This window comes from Crinia signifera, chromosome 3 (genome assembly GCF_055691185.1).
Source record: "Crinia signifera chromosome 3, ASM5569118v1, whole genome shotgun sequence".
Taxonomy (NCBI): domain Eukaryota; kingdom Metazoa; phylum Chordata; class Amphibia; order Anura; family Myobatrachidae; genus Crinia; species Crinia signifera.
In genome coordinates, this window is record NC_139219.1 from 232,169,789 (window position 1) to 232,192,840 (window position 23,052).

At 42.0% G+C, this 23,052-nt stretch overlaps 1 protein-coding gene across 1 annotated transcript in view; it reads left to right on the forward strand.

Moving 5' to 3' along the window:
- Nucleotides 1-23,052, forward strand: part of MELTF (melanotransferrin) — an 87,365-nt gene that overhangs the window by 38,434 nt on the left and 25,879 nt on the right. Inside the window, exons 2-8 of the mRNA XM_083177622.1 lie at nucleotides 12,823-12,977; nucleotides 13,317-13,416; nucleotides 15,865-16,047; nucleotides 16,617-16,770; nucleotides 16,976-17,040; nucleotides 19,553-19,740; nucleotides 22,073-22,253. Coding sequence (XP_083033748.1) covers nucleotides 12,823-12,977; nucleotides 13,317-13,416; nucleotides 15,865-16,047; nucleotides 16,617-16,770; nucleotides 16,976-17,040; nucleotides 19,553-19,740; nucleotides 22,073-22,253 — 1,026 coding nt within the window. The remainder of the gene's footprint in view (nucleotides 1-12,822; nucleotides 12,978-13,316; nucleotides 13,417-15,864; nucleotides 16,048-16,616; nucleotides 16,771-16,975; nucleotides 17,041-19,552; nucleotides 19,741-22,072; nucleotides 22,254-23,052) is intronic.

Here is a 23,052-nt window from a genome sequence, read left to right on the forward strand (position 1 = left end):
CCTGTTAGTGAGGTACAGTGAAGTAGAGTGGAAGAAAGATTATCGGAGTGCACTAATTGACTAATACCACCCAATAGCACAATAAAATAAGTTCTAAAAATACAAATTCACTCTTCATGTATCTGATGTCCAGATATGTTCAGAATAAGATGCACATTTTTGTTCAGGTTTAAAGTTGTTTATTGAATTAGATAGCCAACGCGTTTTGTCAGATTGACTTCATCGGTTGCATGAACTAATGCTGTGTACACACGGTGAGATTTGACATTAGATTTTGACTATATAGTCAAAATCGCATGCAGATCGTACAGGTTTTTTACCTTGCGATGTCGATACACCCTCCCGTGACATGACAAGTCAAAACCCAGATAGACAGGGCAGCAATGACTATATAGTGTAAATCTAATGTAGATTGTATGAATTGTATGAAAAAAGTACAGAGATAGCAAAGATTGCATAGCACTAGAATCTTAAGTCGAATAGCAAGGGAATCTCACCGTGTGTACACAGCATAAGGATGGTACAGAAGAAAAAGGAGCGCTATAAGTATAAAATGTATCTTTTTTTATAAAAGGTATATAACATATACATAATGCTGGATACAAAAAAAGGATCATATGACATGGATCCAAACATCTAGGAACATTTTCTATGATACATGATAATAGATAAAATCTGGAATGAATGTATATGAATAATTGGTACTTGTTTCCTAGCACGGCCACACCGATTTACATCGGGGTGGTCGTGTCGGAAAAATCGGGTCGATCGCATCGCATGCGATTTGGTCGCATGCGATGCGACCGACCCGATTTTAGACCCGATTTTTTAATTGAATAAAATGTAAATTGGGTCCCTGGGACCCGATTTTACATTGGATTCAATGTAAAATCTTCCCTAGACCCCCAAATTTAACGACGTAAACCCCACCCCACGATAGACGCGAACCCGAAGCGTGGCGAGCGCAGCGAGCCCGCAAGGGGCGGCGGTGCGCGTCCTCCGACCTTTTCATTCCCCTACTATCCACTAGGGCGTGGAGTGAGAATAGAATAGTGTGGCGAGCGCAGCGAGCCACCGAGCCCGAAGCGTGGCGAGCGGACGCGGATACCTGTGAAGCCCGTGAAGGGACGCGTTTACCTGTGAAGGTATCCGCGTCCCCTCGCGGGGCTCGCCACGCTTCGGGCTCGGTGGCTCGCTGCGCTCGCCACACTATTCTATTCTCACTCCACGCCCTAGTGGATAGTAGGGGAATGAAAAGGTCGGAGGACGCGCACCGCCGCCCCTCGCGGGCTCACTGCGCTCGCCACGCTTCGGGTTCGCGTCTATCGTGGGGTGACGACGGGGACATCTATAATGTGAAATGGGTCATATTGGCCCATTTCACATTTTTCACATTTTCTCACGATTTCAATGTTAAAAAATATTTTAACATTGAAGCCTATGGAAAAATCGGGGGCATCGCGTCGGGACCAATGTAAATGGTCCCGACCGACGCGATGCCCCCGATATTTTACCTTTCCCGACACGATTTCAATGTTAAAATATTTTTTAACATTGAAGCCTATGGAAAAATCGGGGGCATCGCGTCGGTCGCGTCGGGACCAATGTTAATGGTCCCGACCGATGCGATGCCCCCGATATTGTGTCCTAGCCGGCAAAATGGACCTGATTTCAAAGGAAATCGGGTCCATCGTGTGGATCGTGTACCTTAACTTAAAGGTACACGATCCATAAGATTGTGGCCGTGCTAGGAAACAAGTACCGAATAATTTCATCAGAAGGATTGAGAAGCAAATATACAGTTTAAAGCCAATAATGAACAAAGTTTTCAACATACCAATTAGGACTGACAAGAAAAGCATGAAGCGATCAAAAAACCAAATTGATGGCACGCACCACTGGGATTCACTTCTGAATATTTGTGATGTCAATCTCAGAGAATAATGTAGGGCCTGTTTAAAATATACATATAGACATACATTTGTATACATATTTTATATAATACAATACGTTTATCCCAACTTTTGTCCACATTAGAAAGCTCCACTTACCACAGTCCAGTAAACACCAGCTTTCTCTTCCACAAATGGAGAGTGAACGAGAGGCTGGGTGGTCTGCAGTTATATAGTATATGGGGCTATGACACACTTCCTGTTTTAGGATTCTTAGAGATAAAGGGCCTTATTCTAGTTCACTCTTTCTGACAAAATCCTTCTTAGATGGACAAAACCATGTGCACTGCAGGTGGGGCAGATGTAAAATGTGCAGAGAGAGTTAGATTTGGGTGAGTTTTTTTGTTTCTGTGCAGGGTAAATACTGGCTGCTTTATTTTTACACTGCAATATAGATCTAACTTTGGAGTAAAACCCTACCCAAATCTAATTCTCTCTGCACAAGTAACATCTGCCCCACCTGCAGTGCACATGGTTTTGTCCATTTAAGAAGGATTTTGTCAGAAAGAGTGAACTAGAATAAGGCCCAAAGTCTAAATAAGTATTTACTTATTCAGACTTTATCTCCAATGTCTTAATGTTGATTTAAAAAAAATTGCAATATGTCAACTTTTGCGGTGAGATGTTCAATGGAATCCCTGAAGAAACCTACAAACTTCTACTTTAGAATCCCTGTAATTTACAGCAGATAGTGGGGCAGATGTATTAAGCCTTAACGAGAGATAAATGCAAGGGTGATAAGGAGAGATAAACGTCCAGCCCATCAGCTCCTTACTGACTTTATTCAAACACAGGCTGTAACATGGCAGTTAGCTGGTGATTGGCTGGACGTTATCTCTCCTTATCACCCTTGGATATATATAGTTACATAGTAGTTAAGGCTGAAAAAAGACTTGCGTCCATCTAGTTCAACCTGGTATAGATATCCATTGCTGATTTGGTAGGTTCTGGTATTTTACAGACAAATTATATTTCTTATTTGTACCCATGGATGTTTTCCTCCAGTAAATGTTTGTCCAACTTTGCCTTGAATGCATTTAATGAGCCAGCCGTTACCACCTCTCTGGGAAGAGAGTTCCAGAGTTTGACTGTTCTGACCGTAAAGAAATTCTTTCTACTAGCTGAATTTTTTCTTCTAATCTATACTCATGCCCTCGTGTCCTAGATTTCTTTCTAGTAGAAAAGAGGGTGTTTGACCCTTGATATACTTGTACATGTTGAGCATGTCCCCCCTTAAACGTCTCTTTTCCAATGTAAATAGTCCCAAATTGCTTAATCTCTCCCCGTAGCTTAAATTCTCCATTCCCCTAATAAGTTTTGTTGCTCGCCTTTGGATTTTTTCTAATTCTATGATGTCCTTTTTATAGTGTGGGGCCCAGAACTGCACTCCGTACTCGAGGTGAGGTCTCACCAATGCTTTATATAGTGGCATAATTACCCTTGAGTCCCTAGTTTCCATTCCCCTCTTAATACATGCCAGAATTTTGTTGGCCTTTTTTGTAGCTACATTACAATGGGCACTACATCCCAGTTTGCTGTCTGTTTGGACTCCTAGATCCTTTTCAAGTATGGAATTACCCAGTTCCTCTACGCTAAGGTTGTAACTTGCACACTGGTTGTGTCTCCCAAGGTGCATAACCTTACATTTATCTACATTGAACCTCATCTTCCATTTTTTTGCCCACTCATCTAGAATTGCAAGATCATTTTGAAGCATGGTGACATCTTCTGATGATTTGATGACTTTGCTAAGTTTTGTATCGTCCGCAAAGATGGATACATTGCTGATTAACCCTATCCCAATATCATTAATAAAAAATGTTAAACAGAATGGGCCCCAAAACCGAACCCTGGGGCACTCCACTTAGTACCGGTATTGTATCTGATACCGCACCATTCACAACCACTCTTTGTTCTCTATTACATAGCCAATTCCCTACCCATCCGCAGATATTTTCCCCCAATCCTAGGTTCTCCATTTTATTAATCAATCTCTTGTGTGGGACAGTATCAAATGCTTTAGCGAAATCTAGGAAAATCACATCTACAGCATTTCCATTATCGAGGTTTTTGCTAACCTCTTCATAGAACCCTAGTAGATTAGTTTGGCATGAACGATTTTTCACGAACCCATGTTGGTTAGTACTGAGTAGACGGTGATGGTCTAAATATTCCTGGATACCATCCCTTAAAAATCCTTCAAATAGTTTACCCACAATTGATGTTAAACTAACGGGTCTGTAATTAGACGGATCTTCCTTTTTTCCTTTTTTGAATATTGGCACTACCTCTGCTATTCTCCAATCTTTTGGTACTATACCTGACGATAGTGACTTGCTAAAGATATAATGTAGGGGGTAGCTAGTTCATCCCTTAATTCCATTAATACCCTCGGATGAATCCCATCTGGCCCTGGTGATTTATTTGTTTTGAGTTTGCTTAGCCTCAGTACTATTTCCTTTCGCGTGAAATCCACAATGAGATCTGGCTTATTTGTCCCGTTTGTGGTAAATGTTCATTCCACAGTCTGCTCTCCCTTAGTAAATACTGATGAGAAGAACTCATTTAACAGTTTTGCTTTTCCCTTGTCCTCAGTAACACTTTTTCCACTAGTATCAGTTAGTGGGCCTATGTTTTCCTTAATTAAACGTTTACTATTTATGTATTTAAAAAACTTCTTTGGGTTGGTTTTGCTTTCAGTGGCTATGCGCTCTTCATATAATCTTTTAGCTGCTTTGATTACCCCTTTACAAGTTTTGTTTGATTCTTTGTATTTTGCGAACACCTCCTCATTCAAGTTATTTTTATAGAATTTAAATGCTCTTGTTTTATTGTTGATAGCTGACCTTACTTTTTTGTCCAACCATGGTGGCTTTTTTTTATTGAATTTACCTTTATTTACTTTAGGAATGTATTCAATAGTTAGTGAATCAAGCACCTTTTTTAGAGTATCCCACATTTCCTCTGCATTTTTTCCCTCCATAACCGTTTCCCACCCAATTCCTGTTAGGGCTTCCCTGAATAATTCAAAGTTCGCTTTTCTGAAGTTTAGTATTTTTGCAGATCCTTTTTGATGTAATTTACTGAAGTTAATTTCCAGTGAAACCATATTGTGATCACTGTTCCCTAATTGTTCAACTACTTTTGTGTTTGTGTTTGTGTGTGTAAGTCTGTGTTATTTGTTAATACTAAGTCCAAGAGTGCCTTATCACGAGTTGGAGTTTCTACCGTTTGTGTAATAAACTGGTCTTTAAGTAAGCTTAAGAACCCATTGCTTCTTGCTGATTTACCTGTTTAGTTTTCCCAATCAATGTCGGGTAAATTTAAATCCCCCACAATTAATACCTGACCCTGATTTGATGATTGTATATCTCTTGTTAAAGCTTAATACATCTGCCCCAGTATGTTTTCCTGTATATTAGGAAATGATAAGTATAAAGACTGCTTGGTATGTTAATATATTTATATCAGTATTCAGTAAAAATACAATCTGGGAAACACCTGCCGCTATCGTATTTGGGACGTAGCAATCTGTTTAAAATGGTTTCATTCCCCAGACTTTTGTATGTGGTCCAGATGCTTCCCTTCTTGTTAAAAGATCAAGATATCTCGAACATTAATAGAGCCCTCACTAAATTTATTTGGGCAGGTAAACGACCCCGTGTTTCTCAACTGAAACTTCAGCAACCGCCGTTTAACGGAGGTATCAATTTGCCTTGTATTCAAGATTATGCCCTTGCAGCCAATCTACGCTATGCGCTAGACTGGGTGAGCAATACAAACAATTACACCTATAGATCCTTAGACCAATCTTTTCTTCAGGGATGCACACTAGACGCACTCCTCTACATGCCACCCTCGCTGGCACCACCCTCTGTCAAAGAGAACCCATTAATCTACACCCCCTACCTTGCATGGCGCACCACACGTCGGCGGCTGAACTTACCAACAAACATATCTTTACATACGCCATTGATTCATAACTGCGATTTCCAGAGGGGGAGCCCAGACCCTATTTTCTTTACTTGGCATCTCCAGGGACTACGCTCTTTATATCAATTTTTAGATACAGATTATGCCACACCTCTTACCCTCTCCCAGCTAAAAGACCGCTACCCGCAGCTGCAGATCCCCCTGTTTGCATACTTCCAGGCTCGGAGCTATGTAACTAAGAGTGTCACAAAATTACACAGGGAGGGCTTGGACAGGGCGTTTGACCTCATGATTATTTACCGTAAGGGCGAACCGATACCTACCTCTACTCTCTACAACCATATACGCATCAACCTTGACCTAACCAAAGTTAAAAAGGGGTTGACGCACTGGAATGCCGTTTTCCCAGAGATCCCAATCCCATCCATTATCAAAGCCACGTTGTCTATAAACAAACTACTCGTATCGGCATCCTATGCCGAAATGCAGTTTAAAATCCTGCATAGGGCCTACTACACGCCCAAACATAGGTTTCTGATGGGTATAGCGGATAACTCTAACTGCTTTAAATGCGGATCCCCAGAAGCGGATATTTATCATTGCTTATGGTCATGTGACGTAATACAATCCCACTGGCTTGAGGTTCAGGGCTATATTAATAATGTTTTACAGATACCCTTCACCATGACACCCTCCTGGGCGTTCTGGAACATACACCCGCAGGGCTCACACACTCCCCTCACTCGAGGCAATAAATGCCTTCTAGCTAAAATTGCAGCTGCCACAAAAAAAACTATCCTTTCCCAATGGATCCACTCAGTCACTATTCCTCTACAACTTATGCTCCCGAGACTAAAATATTTGTATCAGATGGACTGGATCGAGTGTCTACTCGATGCAGAATCCAGGGCCTCAAAATTCTTCAATACCTGGCTACCGTTTGTACAATCCCTTCCCAATCATGAAAAAGATCGGGTAAAACAGGCAGTCCAGCTCACCACTTGGTACAACCTGGCCACCCTAGAAAGGGGACACCCCCCTTTCTAATCCACTGCTTGACGGCCTGCCCCCAACACCGGATTACTTAAGGCTCAAACTGCCGTACTATGTTTGATATAACCTCTATTCAGATCTTACCGTGTTTCACTGTCAAATATTGTGCAGCAATACTCTCCGTCTACCCAACACAAGCCTCATGTCCCACGCCACCTTAATAGTAGACTATTACCTCATGTATATGGTCATAACTAGTGGATGTGTTCTCTTATACGATTAACAGTGTGCCTTTTGCCAAAACATGTCTATGCACCATTTCGTTATCTTTTTGTTATATGCTTGATTGTCAAATTTAATGTACCTCTTGTGAACCATAACTGCTTTATCCCAATAAAAATATTTAAAAAAAAAAAAAAAAAATACAATCTGGATGGCTAAATTAGAGACTGAATGTAAAATAGATGCAGATAGCAAATCTAATCCCAAAACATTCTACAGTTATATAAACGGGAAACGGTTAATGAAGGAAAATATTGTCCCACTTAAAAAAATAAGTAGAAGGAAAAAATAATTTTTTGCTTCGGTATTTACAAGGGAAGAATCTTCAGAAGATATCCCACAGATTAAATTCTCGGCTCTTGATTGCTCTCAAACTGTATGTTTGATAGAGCAAATAGTAAACAATAGATTATAGAACCTAAATAGTAACAAATCTCCTGGCCTGGATGAAATACACCCTAGGATACTAAAAGAATTGAGTTCTGTCATAGCACCATTATTACTGATATTCGAGGATCAATAAACTCGGGGACAGTACCAAGGGACAGGCGTATAGCTAATATAGTACCAATATGGAAGAAAGGTAGCAAAACTAACCCTGAAAATTATAGGCCGGTCAGCCTTACATCCATTGTGGGGAAAATATTACAAGAAATAATAAGAGATGGCATCCAAAATTTCGTAGAGCAGGAGAAAGGTGATCAGTAAGGCTCAGCATGGGTTCGTCAAAATCATGTCAGACTAACTTAATTACCATATATACTCGAGTATAATCCTACTTTTTTAGAACATTTTTTTATGCTGAAAAAGCCCCCCCTCGGCTTATGCTCGAGTGAGGGTCCCAATTGAGTCAATAAGTTTTCCCAGTTTTTTTGTTGTAAAATTAGGTGCCTCGGCTTATATTCGGGTCGACTTATACTCGAGTATATACGGTAGCTTCTATGAGGAAGTCAGTAGGGAACTGGACTTAGGCTGAGTTCCAGAATTTTAGAGCAGTAAAATTCTGGAACTCATTGCCATTGGGGATGATTACAGCAATTACTGTTAATGAATTTAAAACTGGATGCATTTTTGACCACTAAGGGAATCCTATAGCTATGACTCAAGTCAGTAGTTACAAGTTAGATAGGTTGAGCTCGATGGACTAACGTCTATTTTCAGCCTTAATTACTATGTTACTATGTATGTTACTATGAAATCTGTTGATGTAATATTTCTTAATTTCGCTAAAGCTTTTGATACGGTGCCTCATAAAAGGTTATAAAGGAGATAACATTTGTAATTGGATCAAAAACTGGTTGCACAATCGGGGACAGAGAATGATGGTAAATGGCATACATTCCAGCTGGGTTAAGGTCCAAAGTGGAGTCCTACAAGGTTCAATATTGGGATCCAACTTGTTTTATATATTCATTAATGCTATAGGAAGTGATTAAGGGGAGCATTTATCAAGATCGCATTCACAATGCGATCTGGGCGGAATATTACCACCCAGGATCGCATTGTAAAATGTGATCACATCACCTGAATGTATCAAGTTTGTGTGCGCAGGGAAAGGGCTCCGCTCGGGCAGTGCGAAGTGTAGCCATAGGCTACAACAGGCTTTCGCCACATTAGAATGGCGATAGCCCAGGGCTGCGATGCCGGGCTGCCCGATGTTGATACATCGGGCAGCTTCGCATCCCCCATAGAAACCTATGGGGGATGCGACCGGCGGCGCTGCAGGGGGGGGGGATCGCAGCAGGGATCAGAGATCCCCGCTGCGTTCCCCTTTAATACATTTAGGTGATACTTAGTATTTGCGGCTAAACCCCGAAAACATGTGTTTTCGGGGATTTAGCCACAAATATTGCTTGATAAATGGGCCCCATAGTGAGTAAAATTGCAATATTTGCGGACAACACAAATTGAGTAAGGAAATTAACTCAGGAGAGGATGTGGCTTACATTACAAAGTGACTTAATTAAACTGGAAAGGTGGAAAATCATAGCTGCCTACCCTCCTGCATAGCAGCAATCTCCCTCTCTCCCTCATTAGTCTAGCAATATCCCTCATTTCACCTAGCCCACATTACACTGTTACATTTTTGGGTAATAAAGGAATGAGAGATAGATACATTTACATTGAATCATCAGCACCATTTCCCAGCACTTTACCAAGTATAGTAGCTCTTACTAACTGCTTTGTGGCTCATCTACATTTGGATATAAGTCACTTTACAAGATTCCTCTCAGATGTAGCAGTACACACCCACGCTTCTAGGTGCCACGTTCACAATCTCTTTTCGCAATCTCTCCATTTATGGAACTAGACACGCCCTTTGGGTGGAGCATGACACGCCCCCTCAATGGTTCGCTGTGTAAAAGTCTACTACCAACTGTAATCTCCCTGAAATTAGTTTTCAAAAGTAGGCAAGTATGTGGAAAATGCAGTTTAATGTTGATAAATGTAAAGTAATTCATTATGGGAACAAAAAGGAACATGCTACTTATAGGCTAAATGGAGTTATTATAGCGAATTCTGCTGTAGAGAAGAAATTGGGGGTCCTCATAGATGAAAGATTGGGTAATAGGGCACACTGCTCAAGTGCAGCAGCAAAAGCAAACAGGACACTGGCATGCATTAAAAGGGGAATGGATTTAAGGGATGCCAATGTGATTGTGCCTCTTTACAAGGCATTGGTGAGACCAAACTTGGAATTTTTCAGTTCTGGGCACCACACCATAAAAAGGACATAAATAAATTGGAACAGGTTGAGAGAAGGGCGACTAAGCCAGAGGCGTAGGGACGGCGGAGCCACCGGAGCTCATGCTCCGGGCGGCGATTGGTTGGTTGGCGCCGACGGCCCGCCCCCCCTCCGCAAATGCACAAGCATATCATCATCGTACTGTTTGGCTCTGTGCTGCTAACGGCCGGGCAGCGTGCGCAGCGCCGGCGGCTGCCCTGGCCCCTGCCCGGCGCCTGCCTCACCGGGTCCCTGCTGACAGTCACAGACAGTCCACACTCCGTCCTCTCTGCTGCTGCTGCTCGGTCCGGGCGGCTTCCGGGCAGCAGTGTGCAGACTCCGCCCAGACTGTCACCTGTCTGTGACTCACTCCCTCCTCCCTGGCTACAGCAGCGTCATCAGCCATCCCAAGCGCTGGCTGTAGCCTGGAGGAGGAGAAAGTGTTAAGCTGCCGCCCGTGCCACTGCCGCCCTGTTAAGTTATCCAGCAGTCAGTTATTCAAGGTGGATGTAATTTTTTTTTTTTTTTACAGCTAGTTAATGTTAGCAATAAACTTTGTTTTTGGTGGCTTCGTGGGGCGGGGGGGGGGGGGGAGGGGGGGGTTTGAAGAGGGAGAAGGGAGACAGAGTGAATCTCTCTGTCTTCTGCTGCTGCCCTGCTGTGCTGTATATATGTATATATATATTTATTTATTTACAGCGCAGCAGATTCCGTTACAGTGTCTTATATAGCGCAGCAGGTTCCGTTACAGTGTCTTATATAGCGCAGCAGATTCCGTTACAGCGTCTTATATAGCGCAGCAGATTCCGTTACAGCGTCTTATATAGCGCAGCAGATTCCGTTACAGTGTCTTATATAGCGCAGCAGGTTCCGTTACAATGTCTTATATAGCGCAGCAGATTCCGTTACAGCGTCTTATATAGCGCAGCAGATTCCGTTACAGCGTCTTATATAGCGCAGCAGATTCCGTTACAGTGTCTTATATAGCGCAGCAGGTTCCGTTACAATGTCTTATATAGCGCAGCAGGTTCCGTTACAATGTCTTATATAGCGCAGCAGATTCCGTTACAGTGTCTTATATAGAGCAGCAGATTCCGTTAAGTGTCAGGAACATAAAACACTAGTAGCGTAACTCTTTTGGACAGCTTGTGTGGACGGGACTCCGGAAGGTGGACGGACTCCGGAGTTTCAGAGCATCAGGCTGCCAGTGTGTGACATATGCCTGCATGCACTGCTCAGGACTCGAGGTAGGGACGGGACTGTCCATTCAGGCTGCCGGCGCTGCTGCCCAGAGTGTGAAACAGGTACAGCGGCAGCAGCAGCGCATAGGCACAGTAGTGGGGTGCAGAGTAGAGAGCTCCTTCCTGCTGACTGCATCCTTTATTGAGCGGCGAACGCCAGCTCTGTATTTAGTATTAGTGTCTGAGTGACAGCAAGTGCCGCCCATGACAGGTGCCGCCCCTAGGCCCGTGCCTCACAAATCCGGCCCTGGTCTTATATAGCGCAGCGGGTTCCATTACAGCGTCTTGTATAGGGCAGCAGATTCCGTTACAGTGTCTTATATAGCGCAGCAGATTCCGTTACAGTGTCTTATATAGCGCAGCAGATTCTGTTACAGTGTCTTATATAGCGCAGCAGATTCTGTTACAGCATCTTATATATCGCAGCAGATTCTGTTAGTGACTTACATAGCGCAGCAGATTCCATTACAGTGTCTTATATAGCCCAGCAGATTCCGTTACAGTGTCTTATATAGTGCAGCAGATTCTGTTAGTGTCTTATATAGCGCAGCAGATTCCGTTACAGCATCTTATATATCGCAGCAGATTCCGTTAGTGACTTATATAGCGCAGCAGATTCAGTTACAGTGTCTTATATAGCGCAGCAGATTCAGTTACAGCGTCTTGTATAGCGCAGCAGATTCCGTTACAGTGTCTTATATTGCGCAGCAGATTCCATTACAGCGTCTTGTATAGCGCAGTAGATTCTGTTACAGCGTATTATATAGCGCAGCAGATTCCGTTACAGTGTCTTATATAGCGCAGCAGATTCCGTTACAGTGTCTTATATAGCGCAGCAGATCCGTTACAGCGTCTTATATAGCGCAGCAGATTCCGTTACAGCGTATTATATAGCGCAGCAGATTCAGTTACAGCATCTTGTATAGCGCAGCATATTCTGTTACAGCGTCTTATATAGCGCAGCAGATTCCGTTACAGGTTCTTACCAGGGGGGGGGGGGGGGGCGCGAAATATGCCCTTGCTCCGGGCACCATGGCACCTAGCTACACCGCTGGACTAAGCTAGTAAAAGGTCTTGAATTACTAGAATACAAGGATAGGTTAACCAGGCTCAATATGTTTGGAGAAAAGTAGGTTTAGGGGTGATATGATTAGTATGTTCAAATAACGGAACTGGGAGATGATTTGTTCACTAACAGGCCTATGCTTAGGACATGCGGGCATGTACTGAGGCTCGAGGAAAATAAATTCTGTACTGAATTAAGAAGAGGATTCTTCACCATTAGAGCAATAACATTCTGGAACTCATTGCTGTTGGGGGTGGTTACAGCAACTACTGTTAATAAATTTAAATCAAAACTGGATACATTTTTGGCCACTAAGGGAATCCTATAGATATGACTATTACACAACTCAGTAGTTACAAGTAAAATAGGTTGAACTTGATGGACTCACATCTTCTTTCAACCTTAATTGCTATGTTACTATTTATGAATGATGTAATAATGGGCACTAAATGAAGCTTTGCTGACCAATTAGCTTTTAAATGCTTTTCTTTGAAAAAAATTGAAGGCCTATCTTACAAAAAAAATTCAGAATTGTAAATTGTAAACCAGATTTTATGCAAAACATAACAACATTAATGAATGAGCTGGTTATAATATTTTAAATATTAATTCTTTTTTTTTTTTCTTCAGTTTTTTGCCTGAATGGAATCAGGTGGTGCACAATTTCTGAAGCAGAGAAGAAAAAATGTGATGATATGATCACAGCCTTCAATGAAGCCCAGATCACCCCATCTCTGTCCTGTGTGGAAGGGAATTCATCATTACACTGCGCCCGGATGGTGAACGTAAGACGCTTTGTCTCTTACCTATAAACAGTGAATGGTTTTATTACATCCAACAATGCTGCTAAATCCTCTGTCATCACCAGACGTTATCATCACAGCTGCTATCATCACCTGCACCAATCACCTTAATTAGAGTTTAGTAGAGTATAGAAAAATGAATTGTTACAATTCTAATCCATGATTCTGTATTTACATTGTTACTTGCAATTACTTTAATCACACCCAATTTATTATTGATTATTAAGAAATAAGGCCCTACAAAAAGTAGTGTATACTATTTTAGCAATTGCCTTCATATTGGAAAAGTGTTGCCCTGATGTTGCTCTTATTTCCACACAGGATAACTTGGCAGATGCAGTAACTTTGAGTGGCAGCTTAATGTATGAAGCTGGGAAGCAGTACAATCTGAAGCCAGTAGTTGGAGAGGTATATGATCAAGGTTAGAACACTTTTAGGATTACGGAATACAATAGATGGGTGAGGTATGAAATCATGGGGCTCAATCTTTTCAAAGACTATTATTATACATCTATACAACCTGTATATCCAAGCTGCCTAATCTGTTCACTGAAAGGTATTGTATTGTGCTTATAAACTATTGACATTTTGGTACTTGTGTATTATCACGGCGGCCATGATCGCAGATCGAATCGTATGCAAATCATCTGCAAATCAAATGTAATATTTAAGTGTATATTTAAATACAATTTGCATATGATTCGATTTGCAATGCCATTTAGCACACCACCACTATCCAGGTCAGCCCGAAGCAAGGCGAGCGCAGCGAGCCCCACAAGGGGACGCGTACCGCGTCCTTCCGACCTGTTCATACCCCCACTATCCAAGTCGGCGTGGAGTTGTTGTTATAAAGTGTGGAGAGCCCGAAGCATGGTGAGCGCAGCGAGCCCCGCGAGGGGACACGCACAACAAGCCCAAAGCTTGGCGAGCGGACGCGGAATACATGTCATACGATTTGGTATACGATATGGCATGCAATCCGCGGGTATGGGCGCCGTGATAATACCCCAGTACCAACATTTTCAATCTCAGGGCTGGGAATTAGGTCTCTAGTATAAACTATACTATTTTTGATACAGTGCATCCGGAAAGGATTCACAGGGGTTCACTGTTACCACATGTTGTTAATGTTACAGCCTTATTTCAAAATGGAATACATTTATTTGTTCCCTTAAAATTCTACACACAATACCCCGTAATGACAACATGAAAAAAGTTTTTCGGAAATTTTTGAAAATGTATTAAAAATACAAAAAACCCCTAAGAAATGAACTAAGAAAGTACATAAGTATTCACAGCCTTTGCTCAATACTTTGTTGATGCACGTTTGGCAGCAATTATAGCCTCAATCTTTTTGAATATGGCACACCTATCTTTGGGCAATTTCACCCATTCCTCTTTGCAGCATCTCTCAAGCTCCATGAATGGAAAGCATCGGTGCACAGCCATTTTCAGATCTCTCCAGAGATATTTAATCAGATTGAAGTCTAGGCTTTGGCTGGGCCACACAAGGTCATTCACCGAGTTGTCCTGAAACCACTCCTTTGATATCTTCAGTTTAGATGGCTGGCCAACTCTAGGAAGAGTCCTGGTGGATCCAAACTTTCATTTACGGTTGATAAAGGCCACATATATTTTTCTGTACCCTTCCCCAGATTTGTGCCTCGAGACAATCCAGTCTCGGAGGTCTTCAGACAATTCCTTCAACTTCATCCTTGGTTTCTGCTCTGACATGTGTGGGACCTTATATAGACAGGTGTGTGCCTTTCCAAATCATGTCAAATCAACTGAATTTACCACAGGTGGACTCCAATTAAGCCATAGGAACATCTCAAGGAGGATCAGTGGAAACAGGATGCACCTGAGCTCAATTTTGATCTTCATGTCAAAGGATGTGAATACTTATGTACATGTGATTACTTTGTTTTTATTTTTTATAAATTTGCAGAAATCTAAAAACTTTTTTTGCGTTGTCATTATGGGGTATTGTGTACAATTTTTAGGAAAAATTAATTTATTCCATTTTGGAATAAGGCTGTAATATAACAAAATGTGAAAAAAGTAAAGTGCTGTGAATACTTTCCAGATGCACTGTAGCTTGTTTCAATAAATTTATAAGGAAAACTGTACACAAATTTAGAGGTTATATTAAAATATATTGTTAGAAAGATTACAATTTCTAAAATGTGTATTTTTTTATTACTGTTAATTGTTTGGAATTCTGATAGGTCTGTTTAAGTTTACATCTCCATTTTATTCTGATTCTGTACATTTGACCTGGAAGGCACTCTAATGTCACACAGTATGAACTGGGGCACTGTAATGTGGCATAATGTGAGCGCCGTGGCCGCATGCACTCAGCACATGCACATGTGCAAAGACAAAACATTGTCCCTGTTGCGAACAAATACAACCCTGCGAATGGACGTGAATAAGGTCCTATGTTACTATGCTGCACACAAGTTCTGGTTAAGCCCCTGTGTGCACAAATATATATCTATCTCTCTCACAGGTTCTCAAAGTCGGTTCTTAGGACCCCACACAGTGCATGATTTGCAGGTCTCCTCACAGAATCAAGTGAAGTAATTAGCTCCAACTGTGGATCTTTTCAAATGTGTCAGTCAGTAATAAGGCCACCAGTCAGGTGACCTGGAAAACGTGAACTGTGTTGGGTTCTGGGGATCGAGTCTGAGAACCACTGATCTATCTAAAATATGTATTTATTTATTAAGAGGCAAGGACCATAATTATGTTTTTAAGACACACTTACCCAATCTATCCAAGTAGTAGTGTATATATGTAAAACTTGTTTTTAACAAATCCTATGATATGGCAAATTTACATTGATTTATTATTATTTTACATACAGGTGTGGGGACCTCATATTATGCTGTTGCTGTTGTTAGGAAGAACTCTACTATTACCATAGACAGTCTGAGAGGCACAAAGTCTTGTCACACTGGTTTACAGAAGTCTTCAGGATGGAATGTGCCTATTGGTTACCTCATGGATAGTGGACGGATGTCCACTCTGGTCTGTGATATCCCAAAAGGTAAGAAGGATTTTTTCACCCTAGAAAAGAAATCTGATTCCACACAGAACTGATAAGTAAAGCATGATGTACTAAATAAATCAACTACTTTATGTGTATTTAATGGAGATAGTTTGTCTATGGGAAACAAAGACTGTTGGTGCTACACCCATAGAGTAATGTAATTGAAACATGTCATTGGGATATTTCCAGAAAAAAATTAAATAAGGAGGAAAAAAAGCTCTTTTCTAGGACACTTATTGAGAAAGATTGTTAAGAATCCCCCAAAATGTAGCTTTTCTCTGCCCTCTTTCCTACTTATTTCCAGGAAAGAGCCCAGTGATATGTTTTTCATTCTACATGAACTATGGGAAACATCATATAGAGGTAACTCTCCCTGGATGCCTACAGTAGGTGATGCACAGTAGAACTATGATTTCAGACAAAAGTTGGCCTAGTAGCTTTGTGTGCAGGTGACCTGCCGCTGATTAGACAATGAACAGTTATATACAAACCTTTGTACTGTGCTGTTTCTACTAATATTAAGGAAACATGTTCTGATTCATAGAATGTCATGTCTCTGCTGATAGGAGTGAGCACCTTCTTCTCTAAAAGTTGTGTGCCAGGAGCCGACAAATTGCTGTACCCCTCTCTATGTGAGCTGTGTAAAGGAGATGGCATTGGTGGAAATGTGTGTCTTGCCAATGGGCATCAGTTGTACCAGGACTATGATGGAGCCTTCAGGTATGTTCATTGTCTCTTCTGCAGGGAATGAAACATGCATTAAAACAACTAATGGTCCTAGGAATTAGCAAACTCCATCCTAGTTTATTGCCCATGTTGTGTTAAAGAATCCGTAGGTACAAGCGTGATGACCCAGCTTACAGTTGCGTACACACTTCCCAGACAATACTCCGAAAAGTCTTCTTTATCTCGCTTGTCTCTCCAGGTGTCTGGTTGAAGGAGGAGATGTGGCTTTTGTAAAGCATAGCACAGTGGCGGACAATTCTGATGGTGAGTATAATGCTCTTCCTGGTTCTTACAGACATCAATGTGTGAATGTATTCTGAATAATGTAAAATCAGCTTGAAACCTCAATTCATCATGAGTCAACAAAAACTAGGTAACTCAGATTTGGAGAATAATAAACTATTTTATCCGGTTCATCGATTTATTCTTAAACTTAAACCTACAAAACTGGTGACAGACCAAAGCAGGAGCAATACAGACCAAGAGGCCAGATGTGATTCCAAAACCAACACTGACTAAATAGGGGAGTTATGCCACGCACCACCAGCATAGCTTTGTGATCTGATACTTGTACCAGTGGCGTAACTAAAAATATTGCGCCCCCCACTAGCTGGGCAAAGCCTTTCATCTGCACTCAAGCATGGAAACCTGAAAACCTGGACCGTAAGTGTACCTTGAGGAGGTTGGGAAACGCTGCTTTAACCTGCACCAGGGAACAGAGACACACATACTTCTCTCCAACAGGTGCTTAACCCTTAGCTCCCAGGCTCATTCTGAATTAAGCATAATCCTTGGGAGTTTAATTCTCTTTGAGCCTATTCAGTCCACTGATCTTCTTATCTTCAGTGCTTTACTAAAATGAAGATGGTACATTGAGACTCCTTTGTTATTTGTTACCTGCCACACAGGAGCTTTTTATGTTCTTATTCCTTACAGAGGAAAACAATAATTGCTTTGTTGCTCCTCCTGTAGTTCAAGCCTAAATGCATGTACGTGTAAGCTGTGCTTGTTTATAATATAGATACATTCATATGAGAATTCTCATGATAAATAATACAGTGTATACTCCCTGCTCCTCTGTGTGGGGATAAAGCAGAGGTGGGGAATGCGGTTGAACTCCAATACAGGTTGAGTATCCCGTATCCAAAATGCTCGGGACCAGGAGAATTTTGGATAACGGATTATTCCGTATTTCGGAATATTTTAATATTTCAATGATGTATTTTGAAGTATCTTGCATTTATGCTGTATAAACACATAATATACACACAAATATATTTTATTACCACATAAAATACACACAAACATATTTTAATTGTTCAAAAAACAAGGTTTCAAAAGGTGAAACAAAATGTGTGTACTATCTCAGCACTGAATTTGAATGCCAAGCAATCATTGTCTTGCACATATATAGTGCCAGTTACATATCATGTCCCCAGTGATGCTGTTACATATGTCCCCAGTGAGTTTTTAGCAAAAAAAATTTTTTTTTTCACTTTTTGGAATGTCCGTATTTCGGAATAATTCGGATAACGGATATTCGGATACGGGATACTCGACCTGTAATATATAGCTTTCATTAATAATGTTTTCCTCATGAAGGCTAGGTTGGTTGTCTGCCCAGGCATTTAATGTAAAGTCCTTTAAAGGGGATGTTTTTTAGGCTCACAAAAATGAGGTCATGCAAACAGGTTGGTGATAATTGTATGCCTGCTGTGGTCATGTCTCCCATGATGCACTGCACTAGGGAATATGCTGGTACTTCACAATAATCATAAATCAAACGCAACAGAATAAGACAGAACGCAATACTGAGGAAGCACTAAGCGAGCACAAGAGATTTAGGTAACCACTCATCTAATGTACAGTAGAACAGCAAAATATGGGGGGTTATTCAGACCTGCAATCAGATAGCCTCTGCACCGCCAGAGTGAAATCCCGCCCTGTGCAAGGCTGCTTAAGGCTTTTGAAAAATATTGCAGGTCAGTGATTAGCTGCAAATCCATTTGAAACTCACTAACCATCAAATGATTTTTCCACTGTGTGCAGTCTGTGCGTAACCCAGGACCTAGTCGGCCAGTGCGATTAGAATTTGAAGCTGATGTCACACACCGTCCCTGAAAACACCTGTGCATGCCTGTGTTTTTACTGACACTCCCAGAAAACAGCTTCCTGTCAATCACAATGTACGGTTCGATTATCGCCCTGCCTGCATATTCACAGCCCAGCAATCATGTTTGAACAACCCACGTGGTCCATTGCTAATGCTGTGACTTATGAATAAAGCCCTGAGCAGCCAATCAGCTCCTTTTCTACATGACCCAGGTCCAGAATCCCAGGTCGCACCATTCAGTTACTGACCTGGGTTGTAAGTCCTGTGAGTAACCCTGGTTGATTGCAGGGTCAACGACAATAGGAAATGGGTGACCTGTGTTGCGGCAATCTAGTGAGGCCACACCCCATCCACATAGGGCACACCCTTTTTTTGGGTTAGCTCCCTGATCCTCCAGATCTAAATATTGGGAGGAATGCTATTGGTTAATCAGGCACTGTACATTTGAGGTAGACAATAAAGCATGGAACAGAGGGTTAGCATGACTGAGTTTGATGAAGAAGTATGTCTTGTTGGCCATTTGGAATTTGTAAAACACAGAAGTACTAAGGATAAGATTAATTTACAAGCAGAAGCTCTTTTGAAAGTAGAGGACTTGGTGTATATTGCTAGAGGTCTCATGGTCGGTTTTTAATGTGCTTTCATTATATAAATCTTCGCCAGGCATGAATTCAGCTGAATGGGCTAAGGACGTTTTGTCCTCGGATTACCAGCTGCTGTGTCGTGATGGTTCCCGTGCTGATATCACTGGGTGGAGACAGTGTAACCTGGCCCGCGTCGCGGCTCATGCAGTTGTGGTCAGACCTGATGTAGATGGATCTCTTATTTACAAGGCACTACATGAAGGGCAGGTGAGTGTCACTATACCAGGCATGGCCAAACTATAGCCCTCCAGCTGTTGGGAAACTACAAGTCCCATCATGCCTTGCCACAGTTTTGCCATTAGGGAATGCTAAAACGATGGCAAGGCATGCTGGGATGTGTAGTTTCACAACAGTTTGACCATGTCTGCACTATACCATAAAAATTAACTTTTTACATGTTGTTACTGTCTACATGATAAATGTTGGCATGGTCAACGTCGACATTATGACCATGGTAAATGTAAACATTGTGGGGCTAATTCAGCTAGCCATGGGGTTTACCATGCAGATAATTGATCATGCTGCCTGATTCAATTAGCTGTGAGAACCCTGCGAGCTACATCCCAGGAGGCCTCAGGAGCTGTGGGGAAAAACCTGTGTTAAATGCAGAGGGGTGGATTGCTGTGCCTTTACAGATCTTTTACTCAACAGAGATAATTAAGCCCCTACTTTTGTGGTAAGTATAATGACTCCTGTCAATTTTGAAGCTATAGCCACTAGGGTTAAAGCAGCAATTTTTTTTTTTAAATTGCTACTTTACATATGGTAGCTATATTGCCAAAATCCCTCCAGTGCCTGCAAATCACTGACTCTTACATTGGAGGCAATAGTATTCTTTATCCTTACCAGTTTATCAGACCCTTTAATGTTTTTTTTTTGGGGGGGGGGGGGGGGGGTGTAATAATTTGCTGGAAGGAGCAAGTAAGAAACTCTTTAGTTTTCTTTTTTTAAAGTCTAGCACTACCTGCTTCTTGCGGACTATTACATTCCCGACCCCCCCCCCCCCCCCCCCGTATGTATTTCTGATACACTTTTTATAAAATCTGGTGTATTTATGCAAATATAGATGCATGCTATCACGTTACACAGGTATAAATAACGCTTAGGGGGTGTCCAATTACCCACGATTACCCGCGCAGAAGCAGGCTATCAGAGATACCTTAGTCAGGCGAACCAAAGTTCCTGATAGGCGCTGTCTTTTTCAGGGCTTTTCGAAACCTGTATGTTATCACACAAAAACATTTTTTTAATGAAAGTTATAATTGGATACCCCCCTATTTGGCTGTAAGGAAGATAGCAAGAGAAAGCACAGGGGAGGGGGAGATAGCAAGAGAGCAGGGGAGAGAGAGAGCACAGGTGAGAGAGAGAGCACAGAGGAGATAGCAATAGAGTGCAGTGCAGGGGAGATAGCGAGAGAGAGAGAGAGAGAGCAGAGGGAAAAAAGATAGGGAAAGGCAAAATGCAGTAGATAGAGAGTGCACAGGGAGATAGCGAGAGAGAGCATAGGGGACAGAGCAAGCACAGAGGAGAGAGAGCGCACATAGTGGAGCACACACGGGACAAGAGAGCAAGTGCAGGGGAGAAATAGTGCAAACCTGCAGGGGAGAGAGCGAGTGCAGGGTGAGAGAGGCTACAGGGGAGAAAGAGGGGCCGCAGGGGACAGAGAGAACATAGGGAAGAGAGAGACTGCAGGGGAGAGAGTTCGACCCTGCAGGAGAGAGAGGGGCTTAGGTGCAGCCTTCTCCATCCTGTGAGGTGCCCATGGAAACAGGAACCAGGGAGATTGTGGAGATGAGGGCGGGGGATGTGGCTACTGCAGAGCCTGTGCAGGAAGCGGATCTGCTGGTGGGGGGGGGCGTGAGGCGGGAACCTGTGTATGAGAGGGGGCTTCCTACAGCAGCTTCCTATATCACAATCTAGTTTTGCAGGAGAATTCTGTACTCCTTTCCTCCCTTATTGTGGCCCTGTTTGGAACTCTAATGCTGGCTGCCGGCCCCAGGCCAGCAGTGTGTGTGCAATAGCCACAGTCAGTCTCTGCCACTGACAGACAGACATCTACACATTGGGGTGTATTCAATGGTTTTTGCGAGCTGTGACAATGAGCAGTGCTGACTGCACGCAGGGTCAGTATTCAACTGACCCCCTGCACATGCCATTTCCCCCTTGCTAGGTTTTTGGATTGAGGGGGAAATGTGGCCAGTAAAACAGCGAGGATCGCGGCTAAATGCAGCAGGCTCCCTGCATTAGCCACGAGCCTTGCTGTTTGGGGGAATCCTCGCCATCATCTGACAGCAAGGATTCCCCCGGAACGTAGAATAGGGTGAGTGGCCAATAGGGTTAGACGGCGAGGATAGCTTTTTTTTGGGGGGGGGGGGGGATCCCCGCCAGTTAACACCCCCCGGCCGCATTGAATATAGCCCAGTGTGTGCTAGGCTTTAGAATAGGGCTAAGGTATGCAGTTGAGAAACACAGATGCCTTGCTTTCTACATATGTTCTAAATTCTATATTTTACCATGTGTATATGTTTTTCTTTTGTAGCAAAAATACAATGATCTTAGCTCAAGCTTCAAGATGTTTGACTCTTTCGCTTACAGTGGGAAGGACTTACTGTTCAGAGACGCCACAACAGAACTCAGAATGGTCTATAATCAGACATACCAAGCCTGGCTCGGAGATGAATTTCTGCAAGCAATGACAGGAATAGACTGTGACCCTGACAGTAAAGACAATGTCATTCATATCTCATGCTGACCACAGAGCAGTACATACAGTATCCATGGGGAATTCCTTTTCTAGTTTTTATGAGAAAAAAGGCACATAATTGTATTTATAGCTGAACATAATATGGTCTGATCACAAACATACAGTCTCCGGTAGACAGCAGTACTGCTTACAGTATGTAGGATGGGAAAGTTACCATTTATAAACTAGGATCAGTAGTGAAAGCAGACGACGTAGCACAATATAACCTCCAACTGGAATTTTACACACTGCACAGTATGCAATCTCACATAAAGTTAAAAGATGTACACATGTATAAGGGGGGTGGGATATGTAATAGGGTTGTACTCTGATCTTGGATGTTTTTTCAAAGCAGCAATCATTTATAAGACAATCCCTGTATTGTAAATAATTGCCACTTTTTAAAAAAGTCCAAATTCGTACGGTATCCTGCACATCCGATTAACTCGGAACCTATTACAGGTTGAGTATCCCTTATACAAAATGCTCGGGACCAGGAAAATTTTGGATAACGGATTATTCCGTATTTCGGAATATTTTAATATTTCAATGATGTATTTTGAAGTATCTTGCATTTATGCTGTATAAACACATAAAATACACACAAATATATTTTATTACCACATAAAATACACACAAATATATTTTATTTGTTCAAAAAACAAGGTTTCAAAACATGAAACAAAATTTGTGTACTATCTCAGCACTGAATTTGAATGCCAAGCAATCATTGTCTTGCACATATATAGTGTCAGTTACATATCATGTCCCCAGTG